The 22522-nt window shown below is 45.0% G+C and overlaps 1 protein-coding gene across 1 annotated transcript in view; it reads right to left on the reverse strand.

Moving 5' to 3' along the window:
* Positions 1-4443: 4443 nt before the first annotated feature.
* Positions 4444-22522, reverse strand: part of LOC132807920 (gastrula zinc finger protein XlCGF26.1-like) — a 54388-nt gene continuing 36309 nt past the window's right edge. Inside the window, exons 3-5 of the mRNA XM_060821843.1 lie at positions 15338-15928; positions 7185-7189; positions 4444-4882 (exon numbers count right to left, since the gene is read on the reverse strand). Coding sequence (XP_060677826.1) covers positions 4444-4882; positions 7185-7189; positions 15338-15928 — 1035 coding nt within the window. The remainder of the gene's footprint in view (positions 4883-7184; positions 7190-15337; positions 15929-22522) is intronic.

Below are 22522 nucleotides of genomic sequence, written 5' to 3' on the forward strand. Positions count from 1 at the left end.
CCACATATATCTGGAATCATGTTCTTTTCAAGAATTTTGTATTAACTTTTGCCACTTGCTGGTGCCATCGCCCCTTCAAGATCATTCCAAGTCGTAATAACTTGCTTACTTTCTTAAAAATTAATCTCCCCCCCCCCCGCCCCCCCCAACCCCGCGCGTGCTCCAGCCCAAATCCCTTTTCTTGTAAAGTGGCTGCACTATTTCGAACATGGTCATGCTTTCTCAATATTACCGTGTACTTTTAAGTATGAGATTTCAATGTGTCTTTTTAAATATAAAAATGCCCCTTCAAATGTAGTTATGCCTTTTTACTCGAACCTTTTAAATGTGTTGTGTTTCTCTAAGTGCAATCTTGCCCCTCGATAATGTATATTTACCCCTTTAGATATGACTATGTCTCTGAAAGGGTCATTTCTACTTATTAATAGGGCAACGTCTCTTCGAAATGTAGATTCATTTAGAGATGACTGTGTCATTTTGCATATTAAGATATCCCTTTGAAATGTAATCTTGTCCATTGCAATTTATTTGCAGAAATAGCCCGTTAAATGTCCATGTCCCTTTAAAATGCAGATTTCCCGCTTCAGGGAGCAGCAGTTGTAGCGCGAGGTGGCTGTTGCTTGGTGACGGTGAGGCTCCCCCGGCCCCGCCCATCCCCCCGTGCAGACGTCACGCGGGGGTGAAGGCGGTTGGGAGGAGAAGTCGCTCGAGCGGGGAAGCGGCGGCCGTCAGGAAAATGGCGCCGTGCGGCCCGGGGCAGACCCCCGTCACTGGTCACCGCCGCCTTCCTGGCGCAGCTGCTGTGTCACGGCCACACCGGCCGGCTGTACAGCAGGCAGGAGCCGGTGACCATTCTGGAGGCGGATGTTCCTCAGTCATTGAAGGGACAGGACCTGTTGAGAATGGTTAGTGAAGTGTGTGGTAACTAAACCTTATTAACATGGAGATAGTTTGTAATTTGTCAAAGTATACATTTTATTATTGAGAGTGGTAGAGATGTACAGCACAGAAACAGACCCTTCGGTCCAACCCGTCCATGCCAACCAGATATCCTAAATTAATCCAGTCCCACTTGCCAGCACTTGCCTCATATCCCTCTAAACCCTTCCTATACATATACCCATCCAGATACCTTTTAAATGCTTTAATTGTAGCAGCCTCCACCACTTCCTCTGGCAGCTCATTCCATACACGTACCATCCTCTGCATGGAAACGTTGCCCCTTAGGTACCTTTTATAACTTTCTGCTCTCACCCTGAACCTAGGCCTTCTAGTGCAGACCTTCACCCACTACACGAGGGAAAAGACATAAGAAAGTTGAACAGCCAGACAAGATCAAAAGCCACAAAACATCGAGCCAGATGGGGAAAAAAGTTGTGGGTCTGCATTTTGTTTTTCTCCTATTGATATTTGGACACTTCAAAATCTGTCAATAATATCAGCGTTGCCACTGAGCATATTGCATACGTTCCTCAAGCATTGCACATGTTCCTTGCTTTGGGTGGTGATTGGGAGGTCCGGTCGGCCTCTGCAGACCCAGCTGTGACGCTCGGCGAACCGTTCCCCACGTTTACCCTCTGTCTCCCGAAGACCACAATTGGCAAACACATGGCAAATATAGTACCCCAATGTGAAGTTAGAGCCTTTGCGGTGTTAAAAAAAAGCAGAAAAGAGGTGCATTGTTTAAATGGTGACATTGGGATATGGAGAAAGTGAGGAGAGCAAATGCTGGACATCAGAGTCTAAAAGTGTGGTGCTGGAAATGCTCAGCCAACATTCGATGAGCAGGACAGTTGAAGTTTCGGGCACAGGCCCTTCATCAGGAATGACATGTGGATGTACAAAGGGGCCTCAGCGTCCTTCTACAACTGTCAATGCCAGTTGTCAGGTGCAGCAAGCAATGCAAGTGGTATATTAGCAAGTGGAATTGAGTTCAGAAGCGGAGATGCCTGCCTGCAGTTAGGGGATCATTGAATATATTCAAGGCTGGGTTCATCTGATTTTGAACTACAAAGAGGAGGATGTTTATGGGAGGTGAGAAAATGGCTTTTAAGACCAGTACAGAACAGTTAAAGAGGTCATACAGCATAGAAACAGACCCTTCATAGATGTACAGCATAGAAACAAACCCTTCACTCGAACCTGTCCATGTGGAGCAGATATCCTAACCCAATCTAGTCCCACTTGCCAGCACATGACCCATATCCCTCCAAACCCTTCCTATTCATAAACCCATCCAGATGCTTTTTAAATGTTGCAATTGTACGAGTGTCCACCACTCTCTCTGGCAGCTTACTCCTTAACTGCACCCCACACTGCGTGGAACTCTTATATCTTTCCCCTCTCACTGAAAACCTATGTCTCTCTAGATCCCCCCCCCCCCCAAAAGCCCAAACCATGCACTTCAAAGAATTTAGAAACCTTATCCTTTACGATGGATTCTAGAATTTTACCTACAACTGAGATTAGGCTAATTGGCGAATAATTTTCCATCTTTTGTCTTGGTCCTTTCTTGAACAAAGGACTTACGACAGTGATTTTTCAATCACCTGGGACTTTCCCTGACTCCAGTGATTTTTGAAAGATTACAACCAACACCTCTGATAATTCTTCAGCCACGTCCCGCAGAACGCGAGGATATAGCCATCAGAACCAGGAGATTTCTCAATCTTTAGACCTTTCAGCTTTTTTAGCACTTTCTTTTTTGTAATGGCTACCATACTCAACCCTGTCCCTTCACTCACCTTAATTGTTAGGATGTTACTCATGTCTTCCACTGTGAAGACTGACACAAAGTATTTATTAAGTTCTTCAGCTATTTCCTTATCGCCCAGCACTATCCTTCCTGCATCAATTTGGAGCAGCCCAATCTCTCCTTTTGCCTCGTTTGTTTCTTAATGTATTTCAAAAAAACAGCTTACCTTCATATTTGATCCTCTCCTTCCTTATCTTCTGTTTGTTTTTGTAGTCTTCCCAAGCATCTGATTTCCTAGTGCTCTTGGCCACATTGTAGGTTCTCTCTTTTTCGTTGATACATTTCCTGACTTCCTTTGTCAGCCACGGCTATCTTCTTCAACCCCCCCCTCCCCTCAATAATCTTTTTTTTTTGGATGAACCTCTGTACTGTGTCCTCAATTACACCCAGAAATTCCTGCCATTGTTACTCTACTGCCTTCCCCACTAGTCTCTGCTTCCAATAAATTTTTGGCTGTTCCGCTCCCATTGCCCTTGTAATTATCTTTTAACTGTAATACCATTACATCCAATTTCACCTTCTCTTTTTCAAACTGCACACTGAACTCTACCATATCATAATCACTGCCTCCTAAGTGTTCCTTTGCTTTAAGATTTTTTTTATATAAAAGTCTGGCTCAATACATAGCACTAAGAATTGAAATATGCTCAGTTAGGCCACAGTTGAGGACAGTGTGTAAGAGGCAAATGGCCTATTCCTAGTCTTGTGAAATTGGTTCTAGCTCTGGAGAAATAGAACCATTGAGTTGTAGAGCACAAAAACAACCGTTTGGTATGTGCTGACCAGATAGCCTAAATTAATCTAATCCCATTTGCCAGCACTTTGGCCATATCCCTCTAAAACTTCCTATTCATATACCTATCCAGATGTCTTTTAATTGTTGTATTTGTACCAGCCTCCACTATGTTCTCTGGCAGCTCATTAAGTTCACGCACCAACCTATACGTGAAAAAGTTGCCCCTTGGGACCCTTTTAAATCTTTCCCCTCTCACCCAAAACTAATGGCCTCTTGTACTGGATTCCCCTGCCCCAGGGAAAAAAAAAAATATTTTTGTCCTATCCATGCCTGTCGTGACCTTTTAAACCTCCATAAGGTCATCCCTCAGCCTCCAATGCTCCAGGGAAAACAGCCCCAGCCCATACAGCCTTTCCCTGTAGCACAAACCCTCCAACCCTAGCTAAAAATCACACAACACCAGGTTATAGTCCAACAGGTTTAATTGGAAGCACACTAGCCTTTGGAGCGATGCTTCTTCATCAGGTGATAGTAGATCGATCGTAACACAGAATTTATAGCAAAAATTTACAGTGTGATGTAACTGAAATTATAACCCTAGCAACATTCTTATAAGTAATTTCTGAACTCTTAAGTTTCACAACATCCTTCCTGATTAGTCAGTAATAGGCTGTGAACAATATTTTGTTCAGGTCGTAAGAGAGGGCTTTTCTTGATGTGAATTAACTTTCACACTTATGGTTCTAATCCTTGCAACCCTTTTAAATTTTTCCCCTCTCACCCTAAACCTGTGCCCTCTAGTTTGGGATTCCCCCTCCCCCTCGGAAGAGCAAAGCAAATGGAATGAGATGTGCAACCACAGGGAAGAGAAATTGCGGCTCCCGCCATTTTACCCCAAATTGACAATTGGACACAAGATCTGTCAGTAACAACTAGCGCCGACCACAATTGGTCAGGTGGAGTAAGGTGCGCTCTGATTGGAGGGGGCCCACATGACGCGCGTCAATGAAAGAGGAGACGGAAACAAGAAGAAAAACAAAGATGGTGGCTTCTCCCCTTTGTGGAACTGCTGGTGTTTCTGAAGTGTGATGGCCTGGGTAAAGCACTTCCTGCGCTCAGGACAACTAAAGGGCCTCTCCCCGGTGTGGGACCGCTGGTGTCTCAGCTGGGCAAAGACCTGGGTAAAGCACTTCCCGCATTCACAGCAGCTCAAGGGCCTCTCCCCCGTGTGGACCCGCTGGTGGGTCTGCAGGGTGGAGGAATTGCTGAAGCTTTTACCGCAATCTGGGCAGCTGAAGGGCCGCTCCCCCATGTGGACCCGCCGGTGGATCAGCAGGTGGGAGGAATCACTGAAGGCCTTCCTGCACTTGGGGCAGGAGAGTGGCCTCCCCCTCATTGTGGATTCGCTGGTGCCTCAGCAGGGCGAAGGAATTGCTGAAGATCTTCCCACACTCGGGGCAGCTGAAAGGTCTCTCCCCTGTGTGGACCCGCCAGTGGGTCAGCAGGACAGATGCCTGGGTAAAGCCCTTCCTGCACTCGGGGCAGCTGAAGGGCCTCTCACCGGTGTGACTGCGCCGATGAGTCTCCAGAGGAAACGGGGCACAGAAGCCTTTCCCACAGTTGCCACACTTCCATGGTTTCTTCACGGAGCGGGATTCCTCGGGTTTCTCTATGGCCAAAACTTCAGCTGCACACAAATGTGGGTACAGCCCCACCCTGCCGTGAATTCCTCTTTCCAGGCCGTATAACTGTTTCAGGCTCCACACTCACTGTGTTGCAACGTAGGGTCTCTCATCCAGTCCCACGGATTCTGAAAATGTACTTGAGCAGGAAGCAAATGCTCTGCTCCTCTCACAGAATCACACTCAAAATTCATTGCTGTCCCAGTGTCACTGTCAGACATTGATGTGAAAGTGAGGATTGCAGATGCTGGAGAGTCAAGAGTTCAAAAGTGTGACGCTGGAAAAGCACTGTAGGTCAGGCAGCATCCGAGGAACAGAAGTCAATGCTTCAGGCATAAGGCCTTCATCTGTCGATTTTGAAATTTCCGTCTTCAGATCTTCAAATACTCTGTAAAAAGAGATTACAAAAGTCATTACACTCAGTGCAGGATAACAATTCTGAACAATTCCACTTTCTGCGGAATATATTTTTCTTTTGTTATTCCACAAAATTGAAAGCACCATCCTACTCTCTCTCCCCCTCTGTTCTCACTCCGCTCTAATTCTCCTCAAGGTGCTGATTCAGGATCTTACAGATGCAACCAACAGAGTCATAGAGATGTACAGCATAGAAACAGACCAAACCCACGGAAAAGACTTCGTCTATTTATCTTATACATGCCCCTCAAATTTGTAAACCTCTATAGGTTACCCCTCAGGCTCCAACACTCCAGGGAAAACAGCTCCAGTCTGTTCAGCCTCTCCCTATAGCTCAAATCCTCCAACCCTGGCAACATCCTTGTAAATTGTTTCTGAACCCTTCCAAGTTTCACAACATCTTTTCATTGAAAGGAGACCAGAACTGCACGCCATATTTCAACAGTGGCCTAACTGATGTTCTGTACAGCCACAACATGACCTCCCAAGAGTTCAAAATTAACATGAAAAAAGTTTTCGATAAGCATTTGGTACTTAAAGTTTGACAAGGCACTCATGAAATGCATCCAACAATCTTGAAGGAAGGGATGATAAATTATGGCTTCCACAATTTCTATCAGACTTCCATGGACTTGGAGGAGGTGCCAGAAGACTGGAGAACTGCAAACATTGCAGCCTGGTTTCAGAAAGGTTGTAAAGCTAATCTCAGCAATTATAGGGTCATAGAGATGTACAGCATGGAAACAAAGCCTTCGGTCCAACCCGCCCATGCCGACCAGATATCCCAACCCAATCTAGTCCCACCTGCCAGTTTAAATATGGTGGAGAAGCTTCCAGTAATATTTATTCTGGTCAAAATTAGTAGTCACATGGAGAAAGGTGGATTGAGTAGGAAGAGTCTGCAAGGTATTTCTGACAGGGACACTGCATTTAACTAACTTGTTGGAGATTTGTGAAGATGTTACAGGCTTGATAAGGATAACACTTCAGCTCTCTTCTTTGTTATCCATCCTGGCTGTCTTGGGGAGCCTGGTACCCCTCTAGCCTTGACATTATTCTGAACGGCGTGCTTTTGAGGCAATTAAAGCACCAAAGTGTTACTTCAGATTACTCGGCTACATTGGTGTCTCGGTTTTGCTATCCTATCTTTCCCATAAAGGCTGACACCGACTGTGAGCAGGAGTCTGCTGGGCACCAACTTCATTAATGAAAAGGGAAAGAGCTGTTGATTCAGCACCTCAGTAAATCTTGAAACAGTCTTATCTCCTATGCACATGTTGGGATGCATGCAAGGAGATGTTTATATTTTGCTTCTGTACTTAGAATTCATAAATTGAAGCCAATGTACATTTTAAAAATATTCAAGATTAAAAGTACAGAGGAGATCAATATTATACAACAATCCAACAACCCGTCCCAAGACAACATGTGCCTGACCCTCACAAAGCTGGCGGCTGGTTGCCGGGCAACCCGAGAGCTCCTTCCCCGGTGAAGTAAACACTGGGCCTGTGGGGCTTTTATTCGCGGCCTGCGGCCTCCCCCTAGGAGTTTATAAACTCCCCAGTCTCCCTCCTCCCGCGGTTCCCAATCCTACCCTGTCTCACTGTCTCCTCTCCCCGGGGGCAGGAGCCAGGTCTTGGCGCTCGGACCTGGCGACCTCCCCGGGATGTTTCTGAAACCTGGTCCTGTTCTGAAGAAGGATCCCCGGACCCGAAACACGTCCTCACATTTCTCTCAACACGAGCTGCCGGACCTGCTCAGCTTTTCCAGCGGTTTCTGTTCTTGTTCCTTCAGCCGCCGGCGCCATTCCTCTCCCACACTCAGTCACACTGTCTTTGTCCGGCCGCGGGACCTACACTGCACATGCGCCAACACGCAGCGGGCGTGGTCCAGATAACGTCATCGCCAACTGAGGGGCGTGGTTGAGGAGCCCTCCAACCAATAGGGGACAATGGGGGTTTGTTTTCCCAGCCTCCTGAAAGGTGTGTTTCTTTTTAATTTTCAGCCTGTTCAGGAATGTTACTCCAGACCTTTGGAAAGCTGAAACATCGGGAAACTTCCAGACACAAACAAAGGGATTTTAAAAAATGAATAGAAATAGGTCAGGTAAATTACGAAAGAAGCCTAGTATAAAATATCAAAAGCTTCTATTGGTATGCCAAAGGGAACAGAGTCACGAAAGTAAATGTTGGTTCCTTGGAAGATGAACCAGGTGAGTTAATAAGGGGAACAGTGAAATGACAGAGCTGCTAAATCAAGACTTTTCCTCAGTTTTCACGCCGGAGGACAGCAGTACCGTTCGTATTGGAACGAGCAAGTCAAAGGCTCGAACTTAAAACAATCAACGTCGATAGGTACACTATTAGGATTGAGGGCAAACAAATCCCCTGGGCCTGATGGCCTACCTCCTAGGGTACTAAAGAAAGTGACGGTGGAGATTGTGGATTCATTAGTTACAATATTCCAAAATTCCCGAGAAATGAGAAAAATTCATTGAGTTTATTTAATACAGAGATAGGTAGGTTCTTGATTGTCGAGGTGATCAAAGGACCTGGGGAGAAAGCGGGAGAATGGAGTTAGAAACGTTTCAGCCATGATTGAATGGCTTCGTTTCTGCTCCTATATCTTAGGATATTATGGTTCCAGTGGATTGGAAAAATGCTAATGTAATGCCTGTATTCAGAAAGGGAGACAGGCAATATGTGAAAAGTTGCAGACCAGTTAGTTTAACATCTGTTGTTGGGAAGGTGTTAGCGTCAATTATCAAGGAAGCAATATCAGGACGTTTGAAAAGTCAAAACTCTATCCATCAGAGTCAGCGTGGTTTTATGATGGGCAAATCAGATTTGACTAAGTTCTTCATAGATGTAACAAGTGGATAATTGGGATCATGTAGATGTAATATATCTGGCTTTTCAGAAGGCATTTGCTAAAGTGCCACTCAAAGCATTAATTCGCAAGGTTAGATCATGTGGGACATGGGGTGATTTATCAGCTTGGATAGGTGACTGGCTGATGGGCAGAAGACAGACAGTCTGAATTGATGACTTTTTTTTCTGGATGGCAAGATGTAACTAGTGAGGTGCACAGGGTTGGGTCCTTGGACCCCAGTTATTTACAATCTACATTAGTGACTTGGATACAGGGATAAAAGGCTCATTTGCCAAATTTGTAGATGACACATAAATAGACAGGATGGTAAGTTGCAATGAGGAAATACAAACCTTTCAAATGGATCTAGATAGGTTAGGAGAGTGGGTCAAAATGTGGCATATGGAGTTTAAGGTGGATAAGTGTGAGGTCATGCATTTTGGTCAAAAAAACACAGCAAAGCAACCTTTTTTCTAATAGAGGGTTTGGGATGATCTGGTGCAGAGAGATCTGGGTATCCTCATTAATGAGTCACAGAAAACTAGCATGCAGGTACAGTAGATAAGAAAGAAAGTGAATGCAGCATTTGCTTTTATTGCTAAAGAAATAGAACATAAAGGGAAGGAAGTGTTGCTGCAACCAAACATAGCATTGCTGAAACTGCACCTGGAGGATTGTGCCCAGTTTTAACCTCATTTCCCCTTATATGGTTATGGTAGGGGATTTAACTTTCCAACAGGACTGCCCTAGGTTTAAGGGTTTAGATGGAGACGAATTTGTTAAGCGTGTTCAAGAAAGATTTCTGATTTATTATGTGGATATACCTATGGAGAAGGTGCAAAACTTGACCTACTCTTGGGAAATAAGGCAGGACAGCTGACTGAGGTGTCAGTGGGGCTGCACTTTGGGGCCAGCGACCATAATTACATTAATTTTAAAATAGTGATGGAAAAGGATAGACCAGATCTAAAAGTTGAAATTCTAAATTGGCGAATGTCTCATTTTAACGTAATAGGCAAGAACTTTCAAAAGCTGTTTGGTGGCAGATGTTTGCAGGTAAAGAGACGGCTGGAAAATGGGAAGCCTTCAGAAATGAGATAAAGAGAGTCCAGAGACAGTATATTCCTGTTAGGGTGAAAGGAATGTCTGGTAGGTGTAGGGAATGTTAGATGACTGGAGAAATTGAGTATTTGGTGAAGAAAAAGAAGGAAGCATAGGTCAGGTATAGACAGGATAGATTGTGTGAATCCTTAGAAGAGTATAAAGGTAGTAGGAGTATACTTAAAAGGGAAGTCAGGAGGACAAAAACTGGATATGAGATAACTTTGACAAATAGGGTTAAGGAGAACCCAAAGGGTTTTTACAAATACATTAAGGACAAAAGGGCCACTAGGGAGAGAATAGGGCACACCAAAGATGAGCAAGGCAGTCAATGTGTGGAACTACAGGAGATGGGGAGATACTAAGCGAGTATTTTGCATCAATGTTTACTCTGAAGAAGGACATGAAAAATATAAAATGTAGGGAAATAGATTATAACATCTTGAAAAATGTCCATATTACAGAGGAGGTGGTGCTGGATATCTTGAAACATGAAGATGGATAAATCTCCAGGACCTGATCAGATGTACCCGAGAACTCTGTGGGAGGCTACGGGAAGTGATTGTTGGGCCCCTTGCTAAAATATTTGTATCATTGATAGTCACAGGAGAGGTGCCGGAAAACTGGAGGTTGGTTAACGTTGGTACCACTATTTAAGAACGTTGATAAGGAAAAGCCAGGGAACCTGACATCGGTGGTGGACAGGTTGTTGGAGTGAAACCTGAGAGACAGGATTTACACATATTTGGAAAGGCAAGGACTGATTAGGGAGAGGTGGCATGGCTTTGTGCATGGGAAATCATGTCTCACAAACTTGATTGAGTGCTTTGAAGAAGTAACAAAGAAGATTGATGAGGGCAGCAATGGACGTGATCTATATGGACTTCAGTAAGGTGTTTGACAAGGTTCCCCGAGGGAGACATGTTAGCAAGGTTAGATCTTATGGAATACAGAGAGAACAAGACATTTGGATACAGAACTGGCTCAAAGTTAGAAGATGGTGGTGGAGGTTTATTTTTTAAACTGGAGGCTTATGACCAGTGGAGTGCCACAACGATCGGTGCTAGGTCCACTACTTTTTGTATTTTTAATGCAAATGACTTGGATGTGAACATAGGATGTATAGTTAGTAGGTTGCTGATGACACCAAAATTGGAGGTGCAGTGAACAATGAGGAAGGTTACCTCAGATTACAATGGGATCTTGATCAGATGTACCAATGGGCTGAGGAGTGGCAGATGGAGTTTAATTTTGATGAATGCGAGGTGCTGCATTTTGGAAAAACAAATCAGAGCAGCACATCTACACTTAATGGTAAGGTTCGAGGGAGTGTTGTTGAACAAAAGAGACCTTGGAGTGCAGGTTCACAGCTCTTTGAAAGTGGAGTTGCAGGTAGATAGGATCGTGAAGGTGGTGTTTGGTATACTTTCCTTTATTGGTCAGAGTATTGAGTATAGGATTTGAGAGGTCATATTGTGGCTGTACAGGAGAATGTTTAGGCCACTTTTGGAATAAGTGTACAATTCCGGCATCCTTCCTCTTGGAATGATGTTGTGAAACTTGAAAGTGTTCAGAAAAGATTTACAAAGATGTTGCCAGGGTTGGAGGATTTGAGCTACAGAGAGAGGTTGACTAGGCTGGGGCTGTCCTCTCTGGAGTGGAGGTGGCTGAGGGGTGACCTGAGGGGTTTATAAAATCATGAAAATCACGGATAGGGCGAATAGCCAAGGTATGTTCCCCCAAGGTGGAGGAGTCCAAAACTAGAAGGTATAAGTTTAAGATGAGAGGGGGAAAGATTTAAAAAGGAACTAAGGGGCAACGTTTTCACGCAGAAGGTAGAGCGTGCATGGAATGTGCAGCCAGAGGTAGTGGTGGAGGTGGGTACAATTACAACATTTAAAAGGTGTCTAGATGAATAGTTCGGATTTAGAGGAATATGGAGCAAATGCTGGAACTTGGGACTGGGCCAGATTGGAACATCTGGTCGGCATGGATGAGTTGAACTGAAGTGTCTGTTTCTGTGCGGTGTGATTCTAGAAGGCTATAACTGCTATGACCGAAACTAGACCTTTTTACTGATAATGTTCCTGCTGGATTTTTTTAGTGTACCTAGTTTCAGTCGATTTCCGGTGGGTAAAATTGGCATACGTCCTGTATCCTGGAAATTCTGAAAAATAAAAATAAATAATTCTCCTTGTGAATGGTACAATCCTCCCCTTTCCTTTTGCACCTCCACCTTCGAATGATGCAATCGTCCCCCTCTGAATGGTATAATCCTTTACTCCCCACAGCCATTAAGGGTACAATTCTCCCAATCCACACCACCCCGAATGAATGGTACAATCCTTCCCGAGCTGGGATTCCCCAATCCCTTTCTGTTTCACGTTTCCGAAGCCTTTCCCATTTTGAAAACAGTCTCTGTTTCTGGTCTTCCCACCAAAGTGCATAACCTCAGACTTTACCACATTGTATTCCATCTGCCCCTTCTCTGACCATTCTCCTGGCCTGTCCCAGCACTCTCAGCATGGACCCCTTTGGAACTCCAAAGACCCCTTTATGCCAACTCTCTACCTTCTGCCAGTCAGTCAATCCTCGATCCGTGCCAGTACCTTGCTCCTACACCAGGGACTCTTATCTTATTTAGCAACCTCCCGCACAGCACCTTGTCAAAGGCCTTCTGGAAATCCAAATCGCTCACGTCCACTGGCTCTCCCTTTGCCTAACTTACTCATTACCTGCTTAAAGAATCCTAATAGATTTGTCAGACATGACCTCCTCTTGTCAAAGCCGTGCAGACTCAGTCCTGTTTTAACATGCACCCCCACATACTTCCCACTCTCACCCTTCATAAAACCTGTTAAATGTACCCATTTTTACCATGAATACGTTGTTCCGCTCTTTAAAATGAATTCGAGTTTAAAGATTTCATATTATGTATGTACACTACCTTTGCCCCTCGTAATATTTTATCCTTCTGAAGAAGACCTTCTAAAAAGATTAGCACAAGGTATGAAACTGACTGTGTGACTGCATCAAGTAAAGGAGATGGTAAGAATGAGAAAGGAGCAGCTAAATATCTAAACCTACCCATGCAATGGTCAAGAAGGCACAACAACGCCTTTTCTTCCTCAAGATGCTTATGAAATTCGGCATGTCCATAATGACACTCACCAACATTTACAGATACACCACAGAAAGCCATGTATCTGGGTGCATCTCGCCCTGCTACGGCAACTGCTCTGCCCGGGACCAGAAGAAACTACAGAAGGTTGTGTGCACAGCACGGTCCATCACGGAAGCCAACCTCCCATCCATGGAATCCATCTACACTTCTCATTGTCGTGGAAAGGCTACCAACCTCAAAGACCCCTCCCACCCCAGGAATGATCTCCTGCACCATCTTCTGTCAGGCAGAAGATACAGAAGCTTAAACACACGCACCAACAGGTTCAAGAATAGCTTCTTCCCTGCCATTATTAGCCTGCTGAATGGAGCTCTCCAATTTGAAATCTAATGTTGACCTTGCTTCTGTGCACCTCCTGTGCAGCTGTAACTCTGTACGCCTCACTCTGTCTACGCGCAGTATGACCTGCATGTCCTTGTTTGCTCAGATCTGACTGTACTGCTGATAAAACAAAACTTTTGACTCTACTTCGGTACATAGCACAGTACAGGCCCTTCGACACTCGATGCAGTACTGGCCCTTTATCCTACTTTAGGATCAGACTGACTTACATACCATTTATTGTACTAACTTTCATGTACCTATCCAAGAGTCGATTAAATGTCCCTAATGTATCTGACTCTACTACCACTGTTGACAGTGCATTTCACACAGCCATAACTATCTGAGAACCTACTCTGACATCTCCCCAAAACCTTCCTCTAATTACCTTAATATTATGCAGAGTGTGGGGTGCTGGAAAACCATAGCAGGTCAGGCAGCAGCCAAGGAGCAGGAGAATTGACGTTTTGGGCATAAGCCCTTCATCAGGAACAAGGCTTGTGGGCCAGGGGTGCTGAGAGATAAATGGAAAGTGGGTGAGGTTGGGGGAGAAGGTAGCTGAAAATGCCATAGGTAGATGAAGGTGTGTGTGTGTTGAGGGGGTGGTGGAGGAGGGGGCAGATATATAAGACAAATGATGGACAGGTCAGAAGGGCAGCGCCGAGTTGGAGGCTTGGGACTGGGATAAAGTGGGGGAGGTGAGGAAACTGTTGAAATCCACATTTGGCCTGTGTGATTGCAGGATCGCAAAGCAGAATATGAGGCGGTCCTCCTTCAGGCATCGGGTAGTAACGGTTTGGCGATGGATAGGTTGGAGAAGTGGGTGGAGCTGATAGATTGAAAAGTTGATGGACAGGTCAGGAGGGTGGTGCTGAGTTGAAGGCATGAGACTTGGATAAAGTGGGGGGGTGGGGGAGAAGAGGAATGATGTCTAGCATCTGCAGTCCTCATTTTCTCCTCAAAATTATAGACATTTGTAAGGGGCATGGATAGGGTGAATACCCAAGGTCTTTCCCCAGGTCGGGGAGTCCAGCACTGAAGGGGCATAGGTTGAAGGTGAGTGGGGAAAGGGACCTGAGGGGCCATATTTTCACGCAGGGGGTGATGTGTGTATGGAATGACCTGCCAGCAGAAGTGGTGGAGGCTGGTACAATTACAACATTGAAAAGGCATCTGGATGGGGATATGAATAGGAAGGGTACAGATGAACATAGGCCAAATGCTGGCAAATGGGTCACTAGACTCATTTAAGATATGGACTGAGGGGTTTGTTTCCGGCTCTACAACTCTATGACTATGTCTACATAGTTGAAACCAATTTCACAAAATGAGGAATAGGTCATTCACCCCTTCCAGCCTGTCCTGAGCTGTGGCCTAACTGCACGTATTCCAGTGCAAGTTTCAGAAAGATTTCAGCAGCTCTTTTAAAAAATTGAAATGCGTTGAGACTTCAATGATGTTTCTGAATATATCATTTTCGCTATTCTCAATTTTAAAGATAAGACCTTCCCAGTGCTGCCAGTAACCTTTACAATGTTGATGAAACGATGCAGTACCTGTACTCCTTAAAAATTTATAATTTCTAACGATACAAGCTCCTCATTCACTGCTCCATCTGATACACGACATTAGAAACTTAGTGCAGGAGGCTGGAAGAAATGAGCAGCTTTAAATCAAAGACCATCTGGAGCTCAAAGCTTTCAATGATAGTCTGAGCCCGGCAGTAAGTTCAGGTAATCTTTATTGTGACCCAACTTTGTTACAGCTTCAGATCCCCCCCCCCCCCAGCAAAAAGGGGGAGAGAAAGTAGCTGCTTTTTAAACAACTCAAGGTCAAAGCGCACACACTCCCCCTCCCTCCACCCCACCCTATTTTCTTTACTCTTGGTCAGCACTCTTTATTCTTGGTAATTGGATCCTTGGTACAGCCTTAACCCGTGGGGCCAGGAACGGAGGCAGTGTGGAGTGAAACAGACTGCTGTGGGTCTGGAGTCACGTGTAGGCCAGACCGGGTAAAGGATGCAGCTGGGACGACTGAGTGAATCCTTTCCCACAACTGCAGTTTCCTTTCCTAAAAAGGGCGCGAGTGAATCAGATTGGGGTTTTCTCCCCCACGCAACACCAGAATTGGTTTCATCGTTATATTCTGACCGAATTCCAATTCCACTATCTGCCGTGATGAGATTCAAACCCAACAGATCCCAGAACTGGGTTGATAGTCCAGTCGATAACGGCACTCGGCAGTCGCTGTCAGTCCCCCTGCGATGGCACATGAAGTCGCTGGTGGTTCCGGAGGTTGGAGGAGCGGGTGAAGCCCTTCCCACACTTGGGGCAGCTGAATGGCTTCTCCCCTGTGTGGACCCGCCGGTGGGTCAGTAGGTTGGAGGAATTGCTGAAGGCCTTGCCGCACTCAGAGCAGCTGAAGGGCCTCTCGCCCGTGTGGACCCGCCGGTGGGTCAGTAGGTTGGAGGAATTGCTGAAGGCCTTCCCACACTCGGAGCAACTGAACGGTCTCTCCCCCGTGTGGATCTGCTGGTGACTCAGCAAGTGGGAGGACTTGCTGAAGGCCTTCCCACACTCGGGGCAACTGAACGGCCTCTCCCCCGTGTGGATCCGCTGGTGCATCAGCAGGGCAGAGACCTGGGTAAAGGCCTTCCTGCACTTGGGACAGGAGAACGGCCTCTCCCCGGTGTGATTGCGCCGATGGATCTCCAGGTGAGACGGAACACGGAAGCCTTTCCCACAGTTACCACACTTCCACGGTTTCTCCATGTCCGAAGCTTCAGCCACAAACAAACACATGTACTGCCCCTCACTGCTGGGAATTCCTCTTTCCAGGCCGTATAACTGTCTCAGGCTCCACACTCAGTGCGCAGCAACAGTAGGGTCTCTCATCCAGTCCCACTGATAATGAAAATGTACTGAAATAGGAACCAAAAAGCTTTGCTCCTTCTCACAGAATTGTAATCAAAAGTTGTGGCTGCCCCAATCGATTGAATGACTGTCAGATATTGACGTGAAAATGAGGACCGCAGACGGGGGAGAGTCTGTGTTGAAAAGTGCGGCGCTGGAAAAGGGTGCCGGTCAGGCAGTGTCCGAGGAGCAGGAGAGTCAACATTTCAGGCATAAGGCCTTCATCTGTTCATTGAGACTTCTTCAGATCTTCAAATTCTCTGTAAAAAGAGATTACAAAAGTCATCACTGTCAGTGCAGGGTAGAAATTCAGAACAAGCAATTCTACTTTCTGTGGAACATCCTTTTCTTTTGTTAGTTCACAAAATTGAAAGCATCATCCCACTGCTCCTTCATCAGGTGGTTGTGGAGAATAAGATCATAAGGCACAGAATTTATGGAAAGACATTTGTGGCCTGCCACTGAAATGATATATTGAACAAACCTGGATTGTTAAGTCTTTCATCTTTTACAATGGATTACAGGTATCATTAATATGTAAATCCCAGAACTTCCTGTAAGGCACCCTCTCAAGATAACATAAGGCTTTATAACATAATGCAGTTCAGACAATGAATTAAAGGTAGGAGGCTAGATTTTGTCAGTATCCCAATCTGGAGTCAGACTGGTTCTATTTCCAAAGCAGGAATTTATAAAGTATTATCTGGATTGACTGCCTGCATGAACTGCTGAGTCTCATCCACCAGCTGAAATGACTGGATAGGGAGGGCTTGATCCCCACAGTGCATTGAGTTCCCACTTTCCACCAAAATCCCAAATGTCCACACTCACTCAGTTGCTCTCTCACAAATGCAAGGTTTCTTCTGCTCCCGGGAAGCGCAAAACATCTATGAAACATCTATGGGTGGCACGGTGGCACAGTGGTTAGCACTGCTGCCTCACAGCGCCAGAGACCCGGGTTCAATTCCCGCCTCAGGCGACTGACTGTGTGGAGTTTGCACATTCTCCCCGTGTCTGCGTGGGTTTCCTCCAGGTGCTCCGGTTTCCTCCCATAGTCCAAAAATGTGCAGGTCAGGTGAATTCACCATGCTAAATTGCCCATAGTGCTAGTAGCAGGGGTAAATGTAGGGGAACGGGTCTGGTTGGGTGCGCTTCAGCAGGTCGATGTGGACTTGTTGGGCTGAAGGGCCTGTTTCCACAATGTAAGTAATCTAATCTAATCACGAAAGTTGCTTTGACAGTCCAGTCTTCACAACCACACTTCTGCTTTCACCAAGACAATTAGAGTCATACAGCATGGAAACAGACCCTTTGGTCAAACTCGTCTGTGCCAAACAGATATCCAAAATTAATCTAGTCCCATTTGCCAGCATGTGGCTCTTACGGTTCCTGTTCATGTATCCAACTAGGTGCGTTTTAAATATAATTGTATCAACCTCCACCACTTCCTCTGGCAGGTCATTCCATACATGCACCACCCTCTGTGTGAAAAAAATTGCTCCTCAGGTCTCATTCAAATCATTCCCCTCTCACCTCAAATATATGCCTTCTAGCTTTGGCCTCCCTGACCCTGGGGAAAAGACCTTGGATATGCACCCTATCCATGCCTGTTATAAACCTCTATAAGGCTGCCCTCAGCCTCTGATGCTCCGGCAAAAATATCCCTGACCTAATCAGCCTTTCCCTGTAGTTCAAACCCTCCAAGCCTCGCAACAGCCTTGTAAATCTTTTCCAACCCCTCTCAAAGTTTGAAAGTTCTATCCGAAAGCAGGGAGACCAGAACTGGACGTACTATTCCAAAAGAGGCCTAACCAACGTACAGCCACAACATGACCTCCCAACGCCGATACTCAATGCTCTGACCAATACAGGAAAGCATACCAAACACCACCTTCACTATCCTGTCTACCTGCGACTCCACTATCAAGGAACTATGAACCTGCACTCCGAGGTCTCTTTGTTCTGCAACACTCCCCTTCACTGTACCAGTCCTGTCTGGATTGTTTGACCAAAATGCAAAACCTCACATTTCTCTAAATTAAACTCCATCTGCCACTCCTCAGCCCACTGGTCCATCCAATCAAATCTAATTTATAGTCAATTCTGCTTCCTCTCTTATTCCCTCAAAGCTAAAAGTCTCCATCCCACACACTCTCCCTCTCTTCTCACTTTGTTGAGCCTAATCCCTGTTGTATCTCATCCTGAAGGGTCTAGGTGATGCTGATTAACAGGCCTACACTCAGGGGAAATCTAATTGAAACATACGGAATACTGTACAGCCTGGACAGAGTGGACGTTGGGAAGATCTTTCCATTGGGAGGAGAGACTAAGGCTCAAGGCACAGTCTTAGAGTAAAGGGAAGACCCTTTACATTGGAGATAAGGAGAAATGTCTTCAGCCAGAGAGTAATGAATCTATGGAATTAACTGCCACAGAAGGCTGTGGAGGCCAGGCCACTGAGGATATTTAAGACTGAGATGGATAGGTCCTTGAGTATCAAGGGGATCAAGGGTTATGGGGAAAAAGCAGGAGAACGCAGATAAGAAACTTAATAGCCACGATCGAATGGTATGAGCAGACCCAATGGGCCAAAAGGCCTAATTTCTGCTCCTATGTCTGATGGTCTCTTGCTGTCCTAGACACAAAACTGCATGAATCCAGGTAAGAATCTGTTAATCCATTTTTAAAAATTAGAATCAGTCTGACCATTGTGGTACAGACAGCCTCACACAGGGAAACTCACACCTTCAATACATTATCTGGGACAATGTGACACCAATTGGGAATGTAACATTTTTTTAAAAATTTGCTATTCACATATGAAAGAATGACCATGTTGGTTTCAGTTCTCAAAGATGAGAAACTTAACATCCAGGTCACTCCAGCCTATCACCCTCACCTTGACCTCCTTCCACCTATCCCACCTCCATCGCCCCTCCCCCAAGTCCCTCCTCCCTACCTTTTATCTTAGACTGCTTGGCTACTCTCTCTCATTCCTGATGAAGGGCTTATGCTCGAAACGTCGAATTCTCTATTCCTGAGATGCTGCCTAACCTGCTGTGCTTTAACCAGCAACACATTTTCAGCTGTGATCTCCAGCATCTGCAGACCTCATTTTTTACTCGAAGACTTTTTCAATATATAATTTCAGTTACATCACACTGTAAACCTTTGCTATAAATTCTGTGTCTTACAATCTTATTCTCCACAACCACTTGTGGAAGGAGCAGCGCTCTGAAAGCTAGTGCTTCCAAATAAACCTGTTGGACTATAATCCTGTGTTATATGATTTTTAACTTTGGACACAGAGCGTGAGAATTGGGAGCAGGAGTTGGCCAATTGGTCTTTTGAACCTGGACCAGCATTGAACAGACCATAACTGGATATGAATCTACCCAAATCTAGGTGGATAAGCTGGGACTTTCTTCACTGGAGCACAGGAAGTTGGGAGGTGACCATACAGAGGTTTATAAAATCATGAGAAGTATACATGAGGTGAATGGCAGGTGTCATTTCCCTCAGGTGGGAGTTTCAGGATTATGCAGCAAATTGTGAAAAGTGAGAGGAGAAAGGTTTTGAAAAGATTTGAGGGGCACCTTTTTTTTTTAAAATACAGTGGTTCATGTGTGGGATGAATGTCCAGAGGAAGTGGTGGATGCCGGTATAGTTACTTTTAAAAGACATTTGGTTAAGTACATGAATAGGAAAGGTTTGGAGGGATATGGGCCAAACACTGGCAAGTAGGACTAGATTAGTTTGTGAATATAGTCAGCACGGACTAGTTGGACTGAAAGGTCTGTTTACGTGCTGTGTGACTGTAACTGTTCTCTACTGGTCTTAAAAACATTTTCTTGCTTTCCCCCATAAACATCCACTTCATTGTTGCTCAAAAATCAGATGAACTCAGCCTTGAATGTATTCAATGACCCCTAACTGCAGGAAGACATCCCCACTTCTGAACACAATTCCTCCTGTTAATATACCACTTGCCTTGCTGATTGCTTGCTGCACCTGTCTGATAACTGGCAGTGACTGGTGTAGAAAGACACTGAGCCCCCTTTCTACATCCACATATCATTCCCTATTCCCTTGGGCCCAAAACATCGACTATCCTGCCTCTCGGATGCTGTCTGGCCTGCTGTGCTTTTTCAGCGCCACACTTACTGACTTTAATATCCAGCATCTGCAGATCTCACTTTCTCCACGTCTCAGTATATCACCATTTAAATAATACAATTCCTTTCTGCTTTCTCCCCCCACAGTAAAGGCTACAACTTCACATTGTTGTATTCTATTTCTCACGTATTTTCCAATTGTGATCTTCTCTACGTTGGGGAGACCGAGCATAAAGTTGGGAACGGTTTGTCAAGCGTCGCAGACAGGTCTACAGAGGTTGACGGGACCTCCCAGTCACCACACATTTTAATTCCCCTTCCCACTCCCTTTCTGGCCGTATAGACGTGCAGCAACGTTTCCAGAGTCTGTCCCCACCCCGATTCACTCCCTTTCCTTTCAGTTGCTGCAAGTCAACAATTGAAGCCTTGAATTTTTAAAAAAATGGAAAAGATGGCGAGAAAACAGCGACCTGTACTCACAGATATTGGACAGAGGAAGGAAGTTGGATTCTGGGGTGAAGCTCGATCTTCTTTCAGAGAAACAGCAGCAGCTTCAGAAGCTCATGGTCAAACTTCCTCATTCAGACAATGGGGTGACTCTGATTGGCGGGAGGACTAGACTCTTTCCGGTCCTCCAGTACTTCCTATTGGTCAATCAAAAGAAGATCGCGCGCCTTTTTTGGCGGACTGTGATGAGCGTACCTGGTGTTTTGCTGACACCGGAAAACATGCGCAGTATGTTCTTTTAAGATGTTGATGTTACTGACAGATTTTAAGTGTCCAAATGCCAAAAAGAAGAAAAGGAGTAGAGTCACAATATTTTTCCCCGTGGTTCGACATCTTATTGCCTTTGCATTTTGTCTCGCTGCTCAACTTTTGTATGTCTTTTCCCCTTGTTGAGACAGTCTCCCCGTGAACTGACTGGGCAGAGCTTTAACCAGTTACACTGATTGAGAGGGTCTCCCCGTGAGCTGACTGTGGGAAGGAGCTTTAACCAGTTACACAGACTGAAGAAACATGACACTATTCGCAGGAGGGAGTGACTGTACACGTTTCCTGAGTGTGATCACACTTTCAGTTGTTCATTTGAAACACAGAGTCAAAAAGTCAGCAGAACTGCGGAGAAGTTGTGGAAATGTGGGGACTGAGGGAAGGGAATCCATTCCCCGTGGGCACTGGAGATTCATCAGCTTAGTCGCAGTGCGGAGAGGCCGTTCTTCAAAAAAATCATTACAACATTATTTCTCATTGACAAAAACACATTCACGCTGCCTGATTACCTTGAACTTATACAAGTGCCCTGTCATAATATCTTTAATAATAGCTCTGAACATTTTCCCAACGACATATGTTAAGTTAAATGGTCTGCAGTTTCCTGTTCTCAGTCTCCTACCTGTTTTTATTGTTTTTGGCTAACTTTCTAACCCTAATTGCTGTGTTCCTGCCTGCATTATTTCTGATGTTTTGCCACAGCTCTCAACTCTAGCATCAACCTGTCTGCTTATTCGAGAGAACTAAGCTTGGTTAAGTGTTGCAAAACACATAAGGGCAAATCTTTCCTCTCCAGAAAGTGCTTAACACGATAAAATTCACTTTGAAATATTGTTCATCCAAATTTTACTAAACACATACTACAGATTCAACATCCCACAATGACACCCAGTTTTGTTATGATCTTTAATTCTGAAGAGACATTTGAATACCCAGTGATTAACTGAGAGAACTCTTCATTAAGTTTTCACATTTTTAAACAAATAAAAATTACCAATTAACTGGAGTAACTTAGCAGAATGGGATGTATAGCCTTAAATTGTAAATCTATGTTTCTTTACATCCCTACAAGAGTTCCCACGAATATCTACATGAATCTTGATAGTTCATTCACTTTCTGGGAATAGTCCAAGGCATGCAACATCTCTCTAGGATTCACTTGAATCCTTCTCAGGATTCCAAATATTCCTGGTAATTGTACATCCTGGCAACCCACAATAGGCCCACAATTGGCCAAACTGTACCAAAACACCCAGAATGTCTCGGCAGGGACCAAGCAGGCTGACAAGTGAAACTAGGCAGCACTCGCAAACAAGGGAATACCTGTACACTTCAAGCACCCACTAACAATGACAGAGCACCACAGCTATCCCAAAGCCCTGAGGGCAGCTTCACAACCCAGCAACACCAAAGCCACACAAAGAACAAGTCAGACAGAGAGGCACCAGCAAGAGCACTACTCCCAGGACAAGACAATGGAAGCAACTCACCACTTCAGAGGAGACATTAGCACCTCCCTGCAAAAGGGAATGATCGATCGATACTGTCAGAATGTTGCATTGTGTAGAGAATTAGGACATTCCTCTGATAACTGTATTCCAATTAACATCATTGTAACTAGATTACTCCATTTCCAGCAGCAACATTTCATTGCCAT

The sequence above is a fragment of the Hemiscyllium ocellatum genome (genome assembly GCF_020745735.1).
Source record: "Hemiscyllium ocellatum isolate sHemOce1 chromosome 27 unlocalized genomic scaffold, sHemOce1.pat.X.cur. SUPER_27_unloc_27, whole genome shotgun sequence".
Lineage (NCBI taxonomy): Eukaryota > Metazoa > Chordata > Chondrichthyes > Orectolobiformes > Hemiscylliidae > Hemiscyllium > Hemiscyllium ocellatum.